The 12,247-nt window shown below is 46.5% G+C and overlaps 1 protein-coding gene across 1 annotated transcript in view; it reads left to right on the top strand.

The window, feature by feature from the left end:
- Positions 1-223: 223 nt before the first annotated feature.
- The window catches only part of LOC118395726 (short transient receptor potential channel 4-like), a 38,516-nt gene continuing 26,492 nt past the window's right edge, over positions 224-12,247 (top strand). Inside the window, exons 1-3 of the mRNA XM_052518480.1 lie at positions 224-315; positions 3,365-3,512; positions 5,070-5,288. Coding sequence (XP_052374440.1) covers positions 224-315; positions 3,365-3,512; positions 5,070-5,288 — 459 coding nt within the window. The remainder of the gene's footprint in view (positions 316-3,364; positions 3,513-5,069; positions 5,289-12,247) is intronic.

Raw genomic sequence — 12,247 nt, forward strand, 5'->3', positions numbered from 1 at the left:
ACCACCCCTAAAATGAGCTAACAGTTCAAACTGAGCATGAAAAGCTTCCCAATCCGCCTTACCGGAATACTTCGGGGTCTTAACAGATACGGACGCAGCCGGGAACTGGGCGCCGCCATGTTTGTTTACATCCTGAGCCCCAGATTCCTCGTCACGCCACGTCGACGTCACCACTTCGGTCCGCCCACCAGAATCCGCGCGAAATACATTCGACGAAGCACTCATGCCCGCTTCAGCCGCCATCGCTCTAACGTCCTCCCTCAAGCGGCCTCTGCGCTCCGACGCCCTGGCGATCTCCTCAGACAGAGCCCCGACGTCCATTCACACGCACCTCCTTGGCCATAATCATCCCCTACCTCCACCTTCACTTTCGGATTCCCTCGAAGCATTTTCAATCCCCGTTCTCACCTACGGTAGCTAGCCACATAAGTAAGCTAGCTAGCTGGCTAACTTGTATCAACGTTTTTACTTCTGACACCAATGTAATGACCTGACTAGATCATAAATGAACAATTGTCCAGACAGAGGCTTGAGTTTACGAATTGACGGTTTATTACACCAACTTTACACAGGCTACTGTTTGGGCCGTAGCACACGCCAAATAGATGACAGATAACCCACAAGCCAATCGTGACCTTCTCTTGTGAAACCCAGACGTAAGAGAGAGAGAACAAAGGCTGAACCTGGTCTTAACTTCCAATGCTCCACCCCCTGCCCAACCCCCTCCACGCCACTCCGCCAACCACCAGGATGCCCGGCATCAGAACATTCCAGGCATTCCCGTGATTGGCAGATAGCAGGTTGATTGACAGGTCGGACCCCGCGAACACCGGGTACTGGTCAGTACAACACAACCACCTCCTAGCCTAACACATAACACACAGCTGTCTGTGCGGGTCGCTACAGTATGTACACATTGGATGACTTAAGTTATCATATTTGGAGGACATATAAACTCAGCAAAAAAAGAAATGTCCCTTTTTCAGGACCCTGTCTTTCAAAGATAATTTGTTAAAATCAAAATAACTTCACAGATCTTAATTGTAAAGGGTTTAAACACTGTTTCCCATGGTTGTTCAATGAACCACAAACAATTAATGAACATGCACATGTGGATCAGCCCTTAAGACACTAACAACTTACAGACGGTAGGCATTTAAGTTCACAGTTATGAAAATTTAGGAAACTAAAGAGGCCTTTCTACTGACTCTGAAAAACAAAAGAACGATACCCAGGGTCCCTGCTCATCTGCATGAACGTGCCTTAGGCATGCTGCATGGAGGCATGAAGACTGCAGATGTGGCCAGGGCAACAAATTGCAATGCCCATACTGTGAGATGCCTAAGACAGCGCTACAGGGAGACAGAACGGACAGCTGATCATCCTCGCAGTGGCAGACCACGTGTAACAACACCTGCACAGGATCGGTACATCTGAACATCACACCTGCGGGACACGTACAGGATGGCAACAACAACTGCCCGAGTTACACCAGGAATGCACAATCCCTCCATCAGTGCTCAGAATGTCCGCAATAGGCTGAGAGAGCCTGGACTGAGGGCTTGTAGGCCTGTTGTAAGGCAGGTCCTCACTAGGCATCACAACAACGTCACCTATGGGCACAAACCCACCATCGCTGGACCAGACAGGACTAGCAAAAAGTGCTATTCATTGACGAGTCGTGGTTTTGTCTCACCAGATGGTCGGATTCACGTTTATCGTCGAAGGAATGAGTGTTATACCGAGGCCTGTACTCTGGAGCGGGATCGATTTGGAGGTGGAGGGTCCGTCATGGTCTGGGGCGATGTGTCACAGCATCATCGGACTGAGCTTATTGTCATTGCAGGAAATCTCAACGCTGTATGTTACAGGGAAGACATCCTCCTCCCTCTTGTGGTACCCTTCCTGCAGACTCATCCTGACATGACCCTCCAGTATGACAATGCCACCAGCCATACTGCTCATTCTGTGCGTGATTTCCTGCAAGACAGGAATGTCAGTGTTCTGCCATGGCCAGCGAAGAGCCCGGATCTCAATCCCATTGAGCACGTCTGGGACTTATTGGATCGGAGGGTGAGGCCTAGGGCCATTCCCCCCAGAAATGTCCGGGAACTTGCAGGTGCCTTGGTGGAAGAGTGGGGTAACATCTCACAGCAAGAACTGGCAAATCTGGTGCAGTCCATGAGGAAGAGATGTACTGCAGTACTTAATGCAAGTGGTGGCCAGATATTCACTGTTGCTTTTGACCCCCCCTTTGTTCAGGGACACATTATTTCATTTATGTTAGTCACATGTCTGTGGAATTTGTTCAGATTATGTCTCAGTTGTTGAATCTTGTTATGTTCATACAAATATTTACACATGTTAAGTTTGCTGAAAATAAATGCAGTTGACAATGAGTGGATGTTTCCTTTCTTGCTGAGTTTAGTATTATACTATGTATAATAGTTTAGTATTATATTATGTCTTTCTCTGAGACCAGGTTGCTTTGTGCCTGCTAGCAACAAAGGAGAATTACAGGGAGAATTTACATTGGTGGTTTTAAAAAAGCAAAAAAAGTGTTATACCTTTATTTAACTAGGCAAGTCAGTTATGAACAAATTCTTATTTACAACGCCGGCCAGACCTCTGGGCCAAGACTCTGGGCCAGTTGTGCTGCCCTATGGTACTCCCAATCACTGCCGGATGTGATACAGCCTGGATGGTTAGGAAAATAATGACACTGATGAGTTATGTAAAAGACATGGAGACATGTTGGTTGAGTGGGGTTGGGGCAATGGATGGGTGGTTGGAGGTGGAGGCCCACTTCTTTTTGTTTCTATCCCTCTACATACTAAATGTATTTTGTACTTTTTAAACTATTTAATATGATCATAATTATCAATACTTCGTATTTATGTACTATTTTAAATGTTACATTTTTATTTTGGAGTGGCAGTCCACAATTAAATACAATATGAACTGAATATGCAGGTTAAGTTTTATGAGCCCCCCCCCCCCTCACCAATGAAAAAATGACAACATAAATACAAATGTTGACACACAAAAAAACATATTATACTTATTGGAGGTGCAAAGATGTAAGTAAATGACCAAAAGTCTGTCCAGTGAGTCCAGTCTGCAACCAAACCATTAAACCATTACTGATCTGTGTCCCTGTCTCTGTCCACTGCCTCCCCAAAATGTAGATAAGGGGTAATCAATGTTATCTAATCTAACCTGTCTAGGTGAGTGAGATTGCCTAGCAGTAGCAGCGATGTCTCAACTGTACTACCGGAGGACAGACAACTCTTAAGAGGAAAAGGAGGGAGGAAGGGAGGGATGGTGGAGAGGAGAGGAAAAGGGAGGGACTGTCTGGGCGAAGAGGAAAAGGGGAGGGAGGAAGGGGATCCTACAGGGACCGGATCCCTCTGAGGATTGTCAGGGCCGAGTCTGAACTGTCTGGCCTGGAAAGGAACTACCTGGGAGCAGTGGAGAAAGGAGACTATGCCTCAGTCAAACAGGCTCTAGAGGTAGGGATGCAGGGCGAAGAGGAAAAGGGGAGGGAGGAAGGGAGGGGATGGTGGAGAAAGGAGACTATGCCTCAGTCAAACAGGCTCTAGAGGTAGGGATGCAGGGCGAAGAGGAAAAGGGGAGGGAGGAAGGGAGGGGATGGTGGAGAAAGGAGACTATGCCTCAGTCAAACAGGCTCTAGAGGTAGGGATGCAGGGCGAAGAGGAAAAGGGGAGGGAGGAAGGGAGGGGATGGTGGAGAAAGGAGACTATGCCTCAGTCAAACAGGCTCTAGAGGTAGGGATGCAGGGCGAAGAGGAAAAGGGGAGGGAGGAAGGGAGGGGATGGTGGAGAAAGGAGACTATGCCTCAGTCAAACAGGCTCTAGAGGTAGGGATGAGGGAGAAGAGGAAAAGGGGAGGGAGGAAGGGAGGGGATGGTGGAGAAAGGAGACTATGCCTCAGTCAAACAGGCTCTAGAGGTAGGGATGCAGGGCGAAGAGGAAAAGGGGAGGGAGGAAGGGGATGGTGGAGAAAGGAGACTATGCCTCAGTCAAACAGGCTCTAGAGGTAGGGATGCAGGGCGAGGTAGGGAGAGGAAAAGGGGAGGGAGGAAGGGAGGGGATGGTGGAGAAAGGAGACTATGCCTCAGTCAAACAGGCTCTAGAGGTAGGGATGCAGGGCGAAGAGGAAAAGGGGAGGGAGGAAGGGAGGGGATGGTGGAGAAAGGAGACTATGTCTCAGTCAAACAGGCTCTAGAGGTAGGGATGCAGGGAGAAGAGGAAAAGGGGAGGGAGGAAGGGAGGGGATGGTGGAGAAAGGAGACTATGCCTCATTCAAACAGGCTCTAGAGGTAGGGATGCAGGGCGGAGAGGAAAAGGGGAGGGAGGAAGGGAGGGGATGGTGGAGAAAGGAGACTATGCCTCATTCAAACAGGCTCTAGAGGTAGGGATGCAGGGCGGAGAGGAAAAGGGGAGGGAGGAAGGGAGGGGATGGTGGAGAAAGGAGACTATGCCTCGGTCAAACAGGCTCTAGAGGTAGGGAAGAAGTGAGGAGAGGGAGGGATGAGTGGGGAACGGGGAGGGAGGGAGGGAGGGAGAAAAGAGGTGGAGAGAGGGAGGAAGGGAGGGGAGATTAAGGAGGTAGGAGAAAGCATACTATACTTCCATCAAACAAGCTCTAGAGGTAGGGATGGAGGGAGTAGAGGGATGGGAGATGGAGAAAGGTAAGAGGTGAGGTAGGGAAGAGAAGGGAGGGAGAGAGAGGGGAGGGAGGTAGAGAGGGAGGGAGTGAAAAGAAAGGAGGAAGGAATGGAGAGATGGAGAGAGAGACAGGAAAATGGAGGGAGGGACAGGAAGAGGGAAGGGAGGGAGGGATAAATAAGTCTCTAGAGGTAGGGATGGAGGGAGTAGAGGGATGGGAGATGGAGAAAGGTAAGAGGTGAGGTAGGGAAGAGAAGGGAGGGAGGGAGTGAAAAGAAAGGAGGAAGTTCAAGTACAATATCAATAAACATGATACAATTTGCTTTCTTGATACCGTAAAACTAAGTAATCATCCGTTGTCACCCCCCACGCTTGTAGGAGGCAGAGATATACTTCCGGATCAACATTAACTGTATAGACCCTTTGGGCCGCACAGCTCTGCTGATCGCTATAGAGAATGAGAACCTGGAGATTATAGAGCTGCTGCTCACCTATAATGTGTACGTTGGTGATGCTCTCCTACACGCCATCCGTAAAGAGGTGGTGGGGGCCGTGGAACTGCTGCTCAACCATAAGAAACCCAGCGGGGAGAAACAGGTAGGATACTTACAGTGTGCTTCCCAAATGGCACCCTGTTGTTGAGTGTTGGCTATAGTCACTTGGTGGAGGGGTGACTAGCCTACATTCACCTGCATACAGCACACTGTCCTTGTGTTATCACATACCAATAGGCTACCTGCTTTACAATCAGACTGGTCTTGGGAAAGGCCTTAGACCTGACATGTCGACATAGAACAGTCTCTACTATATGCCCTCTTGTTTTTCCTGTGCATTACACTAACCCATGCCCTACCAGGCACATACTCATTCCTATAAGGATACATTTTTTAACAACCTTTTTTTTAAACCTTTATTTAACCAGGCAAGTCACTTAAGAACAAATTCCTATTTACAATGACGGCCTACCAAAAGGTAAAAGGCCTCCTGCGGGGACAGGGGATTAAAAATGTAAATAAATTAAATAAAAATATAGGACAAAACACACATCACGACAAGAGAGACAACACAACACTACATAAAGAGAGACCTAAGACAACAACACAGCATGGTAGCAACACAACATAACAACAACATGGTAGCAACACAACATGGCAGCAGCACAAAACATGGTACAAACATTTGTCGTGGCTTTACTATCATTAAATGAGACTTTGTTTTTAACAAATATTCTCTGCAATTAGTATTACGCGGTTAAACTGATTAATCATGTAACTGTAATTAACTAGGAAGTCGGGGCACCAAGGAAAATATTCAGATTACAACGTTATAATTTTCCTAATATAACTTTTCAGATATGTTCATATCTGATCAATAGTCTTCTGAATTAATGAATGATTTATTTTACCTCACGTTAGTCTCATTCCAAACGTCTTAAATTGTTGGTTATCTGCACGAACCCAGTCTTCACTATGAGTCATCCATACATCAATTGTCTTAAATAATTTATTTATTAACTAAATAAAAAATCACAGAATTGCACACACAAACAAACAGAGTAAAAGTGGTTACAAGAAATGATAGGGGAATGTGCCCTAGTGGGCTAAACTGGCATGGCGGCTTGTTAGATAAAAAGGGAAGTGGGGGTCGACTGAGAAGTCCCTACAGAGTTGATAATTATAACAATTGAAATACTAATCCTTTGCACATGAACGCTCACTCATTCGGGAACAATTGCAATCAGATTCCAAGAACACAGGATGAGATGTTACTATCCTTTGTGCAAGCACTTCCAAGAGTTAATGAACAGTGAGCCTGGTGAAATTTGGGGAGCGCATAGTCAGTTGTGTACCTTTGGATCCTAGGGTGTTTCGGCCTTTCACACTATACACCCTCCCCAAAGGCGGCCAGTGACAGGGTGATCAATCCTACGCTTGCGTCCCATTCCCAATTAGTCATAGGAGTTGCCTTGTTGTTGATAGCCAACATCCCATGGGACTATGCATGGCAGGGGCTTCCTCCTCCCTGAGTCAAGCATTGTTGACCGCATACCTCCTGGCCCTCTCACTTCGGGGCCCAGCTGGGGACTTTCATCTTCATCCAGAGCCACTGACTGATGCCTTCTGCCGCCTCCGATACAGCTTTGATTTCCGAACACTGGCTCTGGCCCTTAATTCCCAGCCTCATCTACTGAGTCCTCCCAGGGTACTGTGAGCTCAATGATGAAGACCTTCTTGAGTGAACGGGACCAGAGCACCATGTCAGGTCTTAGGGTGGTGGTTGCAATCTCCGGAGAAAACACAAGTTGCCGGCCAATGTCAGCCAGCATTTTCCAGTCGCGGGCCAAGCGCAGCTGGTCTCGCTCTAATGGTGTAGAGCCACTCTTCGGTGGTTTAACCCCTTCGTGGACAAATGTCGTCCGTAAGGGGTGTGATGCTGCTGGGGGTAGTAGGGAGTTGGTGGCAGCTTGCTTGTCCTCCAGGGTGGACGCAAGGTTTTTAAGGACTTGGTTGTGACGCCAAGTGTAGCGTCCTTGGGTGAGGCTTGTTTTACACCCTGTGAGAATGTGCCTGAGGTTGGCTGGCATGGAACAGAGGGCACAGTCCGGATCTTCACCATACCATTGGTGAAGATTAACTGGTGTTGGAAGGACGTCATATGTTGCTCTGATGGAAAAGCTCAACCGCCTCGCTTCCATGGCCCACAGATCCTTCCAGCTGATCTCCATCTTCTCCACACTGTCCCATTGAGTCCACTGTCCCTGTTTGGCAAGAGAGACTGCCTTGGCCCACCTTGCAGCCTCCTCCTGATGGCGTACTTCCTGCACTTACCATCTTCCGGCGCTCTGGTGCAGTGGCCTTACTCCAAGCAGCACGGCTAGTTAGCCCAAGGCCTCCTCTCCCTTGCTGAACATGATGTCAGCATGTCTGAGGGCTGCTGTTGCCTCCTGGACTGCTTTTCCTGGCCTCCATTTGCACCCAGTTGCCAAGGTCGGCACGTTGTTGCTCACCACTGGGTCTCGAGATTCATTCAGTGTCATCTGGAGCCTGGTTTTTGCACACTTGAATTCCTCTGTTAGACTGGTGAGGGGCAGCTTGAGGACACCATCTCCATAGAGGCCTATGGTGGTAAGGCATCGTGGAACTTCGAGCCACTTCTTTAAGTAGCCTGTGACTCCTCTTTCCATCTTCTCCAATGTTGAGATTGGAACCTCATACACTGCTAGGGGCCACAACACCCGTGGTAGGAGACCCAACTGCAGACACCAGGCCTTTAACTTTCCAGGTAGCTAGGTGTTGTCGATGGACTGTAGGCTACTACTGATGTCTTTGCGCAGCTGTTGCACCTGGTCTTTGTCCTTCAGGCTTGCATCATACCACCTTCCGAGGCTTTTTACCGGCTGCTCAGACACTGTTGGGATTTGGTCATCTCCGATGAAGAATTTCAGGTCAGAGAGTACTCCCTTCACAATCGAGATGTTGCATTACTTGGTTGGTTTAATCTTCATACGGGCCCAGCTGATGTTCTCCTCAAGTTTTCTGAGCAGTCTCCTGGTGCATGGGACAGTGGTGGTCAATGTTGTAATGTCGTCCATGTAGGCTCTGAGTGGAGGGAGGCGGAAACCAGAGTCGACTCGCTGTCCACCAGCAACCCATTTTGAGGATCTGATGATAACCTCCATTGCCATTATCAATGCCAACAGAGGAATGGTACATCCCGCCATTATACCTACATTCAGGCACTGCAATGAGGTGGTGAACTCTGAAGTGGTGAAGCAGAACTGCAGATCTTAGAAGTACGACTTCACCAGGGTTGTGATGGTGTCCGGTATGAGGAAAAATCTGAAGGCAGACCACAAAAGTTCATGGGGCACAGAGCCAAATGCATTGGCGAGGTCGAGGAAGACTACATGGAGGTCCCTTTTCTCCACCTTGGCCATTTGGATCTGGTGCCAGATCATGCTGGAATGTTCCAAGCAGCCAGAGAACCCTGATATTCCTGCCTTCTGTACAGATGTATCGACATACGCATTCCTTTGCAGGTACTCGGCCATCCTCTGGGCAATGACCCTAAAGAAGATTTTACCCTCGACATTCAGTAAGGAGATTGGGCGGAATTGGCTGATGTTCACTGCATCCTTCTCCTTATGGATCAGGACCCCGCCTGCCCTACGCCACACTTTGGGTATGATCTTCTTCTGCCAAGCTGTTCTCATAAGACTCCAGAGGAACCTCAGGACGTCTGGTGCGTTCTTATATACTTTGTATGGGACTCCATTTGGCCCCGGGGCTGATGCTGTTCTTGCCCGTCGAACTGTGTTTTCCACCTCTTTCCATGTCGGAGGGCTGGTCTCAATATGATGTTCCAGGGGTTCAATGGGTGGGATATCTGATGGGATGGCCAGATGTTCATGTCGCTTTGAGTCAAAGTTTGTTGTTCTCAGGTGCTCCTCTATGTCTTTCTTTGTTGTTTTTAGAGCTCCACTTTTTTCCTTTGTGAAGAGACTTGAAGGGATCTTTATAGAATCGAGTTCTAGTTTGTTCTTTCTTCCTTCTGCGTTTCCGTAGGTTCTCTGCTCTACGGAGGGATGTCAACCGGGTTTTGATGTCAGCCTGAAGTGCCTCTATGCCCTCCTTTTCCACTCCCCGAGGCCTTCTTCCACTGTTTCTTAAGCTGTCTCCAACATGGTAGCAGCACAAAACATGGTACAAACATTTGTCGTGTCTTTACTATCATTAAATGAGACTTCGTTTTTATCAAATATTCTCTGTAATTAGTATTACGCGGTTAAACTGATTAATCATGTCACTGTAATTAACTAGGAAGTCGGGGCACCAAGGAAAATGTTCAGATTACAACGTTATCATTTTCCTAATATAACTTTTTATATATTTTCATATCTGATCAATAATCTTCTGAATTAATGAATTATTTATTTTACCTCACGTTAGTCTCATTCCAAACGTCGTAAATTGTTGGTTATCTGCACGAACCCAGTCTTCACTATGAGTCATCCATACTGTCTTAAATAATTTATTTATTAACTAACTAAACAATCACAGAAGTGCACACACAAACAAACAGAGTAAAAATGGTTACAAGAAATGATATGGGAATGTGCCCTAGTGGGCTAAACTGGCATGGCGGCTTGTTAGACAAAAAGGGAAGTGGGGGTCGACTGAGAAGTCCCTACAGAGTTGATCATTATAACAATTGAAATGCTAATCCTTTGCACATGAACGCTCACTCATTCGGGAACAATTGCAATCAATATATATATTTACACTCCGTGTGTCATCTTGATCGCTGTTGATAAGTTAGTTTCTGTTAGAGAGTTTCCATCTTCTCTCTCTCTCTCTCTATCTCTCTATGTCGTGGGTAGTTCAGAGTGACATTCATTCATGTTGTTGTAGAATGGATGTCTCTGCGGTTGTCGTTCTTCGCATTCAATGATACCGAATTCCTAGCTGCAGACTAGTAATTCATATCAAAGACTCGTTCTTATTCTGTTGGTATCGATAGTCTAAGAGTTTAACCACGTGGTATGGTTAAAAGATTCAGCCATCGTCTCAACCTTTGTCCTCTCGTAATGGAGAAAAACATGGTCTAGTGAGAATTTCTCAAAGTTGGGGTTTTATTCAGGAGTTGCAGAAAAGGGCCTGTCCCAGGATGCCCGACCCTAACTGGGTTCATGGGCGGTCCTCTGATTTAGTTTAACTCAAAAGGGAATTGGAGTTTTCTTCATTAAACAGTCCAGAATCACGTTACACAATTTTACAAACAGTATCATCCTCACTCATTCATCTTATACAACAATTAGATATAAACCTCATATCTGAGGCTATTATATAAACAGCGTTATGGTAATGTGGTCACACCGTCTCCCATGAGCTTCACCAAAATGTAACAAACAGACCAGTTCTTAGCTGAATTCTTCACCGATCTTTTATACCTTCTCCGGAACATAAATGTTGTTCGGACCTCAAGTTCTGTGAGGTGGAAGAAATTCCTTTGTTCTCTATGAAACTTCACTCTGTCTCTATACTGTGTGACCATGAGGCGGGGTCTTCCCTAGGAATTTACGACCTCTCTGACCACAGCAGCCTGGTTGTAGGAGCAGAGAGAGGGGGATGGTGCTCGCTGTACCCAAAGAGGGCAACGTCATGACAACAGCGTTATGGTAATGTGGCCGCACCGTCTCCCATGAGCCCCACAAAATTGCACCAAATGAACCAGTTTATAGCTGGGTTCTTCACTGATCTTTTATACCTTCTCCGGAATATAAATGTTATTCGAACCTCAAGTTCTGTGAGGTGGAAGAAATTCCTTTGTTTTCTATGAAAGTCCGCTTTGTCTCTATACTGTGGCCATGAGGAGATAATCTCCTCCAGGAATTTACGACCTCTCTCTGACCACAGCAGCCTAGGTGTAGGAGGCAGGGAGAGGGGGATGGGGCTTGCTGTACTCAAAGAGGGCAACGTCATGACACATTATTGGGCACAGACAACAGCACAAAGGCCAAGAAGGTAGAGACAACAATAATTCACGCAAAGCAGCCACAACTGTCATTAAGAGTGTCCATGATTGAGTCTTTGAATGAAGAAATTGAGATAAAACTGTCCAGTTTGAGTGTTTGTTGCAGCTCGTTCCAGTCGCTAGCTGCAGTGAACTGAAAAGAGGCGCTTTGGGGACCTTTAACAGAATGTGACTGGCAGAACGGGTGTTGTATGTGGAGGATGAAGGCTGCAATAGATGTCTCAGATAGGGGGGAGTGAGGCCTAAGAGGGTTTTATAAATAAGCATCAACCAGTGGGTCTTGTAACAGGTATACAGAGATGACCAGTTTACAGAGGAGTATAGAGTGGAGTGATGTGTCCTATAAGGAGCGTTGGTGGCCAATCTGATGGCCGAATGGTAAAGAACAACTTCAACCCTATTTTATTTTTAAGGGGATAGAAATTAGCAGATTTAAGTGTAACAAATTAGATTACTTGCAACTAATACCCCCCACCTTTTTTCTATATAATGTCCCTACCCCCATTTCCCCTGGTTTTCCCCTCAGTGGAAAACATACAAATTCAAGTCTAACTTTCAACTGAGAGAAAATGTGCATGTGCAATTTACACGTGTTTCTCCATGCTATTACACGCTGGATATTTGAACCATATGATGTTTGTGAATTACATATTTTTCCTCCTCCCCTCTTGCTTCTGCACATAATTCCCTTTTCACTTCTCTCTCTGTATGTATTGGTCTACTCTAATTAACAGGTTCTCTCAGAACTGAAAGGAAATACGCTACTATGGGCGATTTACACATTTTCCCCATTCACTTGCACTCTGGATATTTGAACCATAATTCTTACAGTATATTCTCCACAGCATCTTTTCTACACATAATTGCCTCTTCTCTTCCATCTCTGTGTTGATTGATTTGGTTGTATCCCAAAATGGAACCCTATTCCATATTTAGTTCATACTACCCTATAGGCCCATATCAAAATATAGTGCACTATATAGGGAATAGGGTGCCATTGAGACTTATCCATGAACAGGTGA

This window comes from Oncorhynchus keta, chromosome 1 (genome assembly GCF_023373465.1).
Source record: "Oncorhynchus keta strain PuntledgeMale-10-30-2019 chromosome 1, Oket_V2, whole genome shotgun sequence".
Classification (NCBI taxonomy): Eukaryota; Metazoa; Chordata; class Actinopteri; order Salmoniformes; family Salmonidae; genus Oncorhynchus; species Oncorhynchus keta.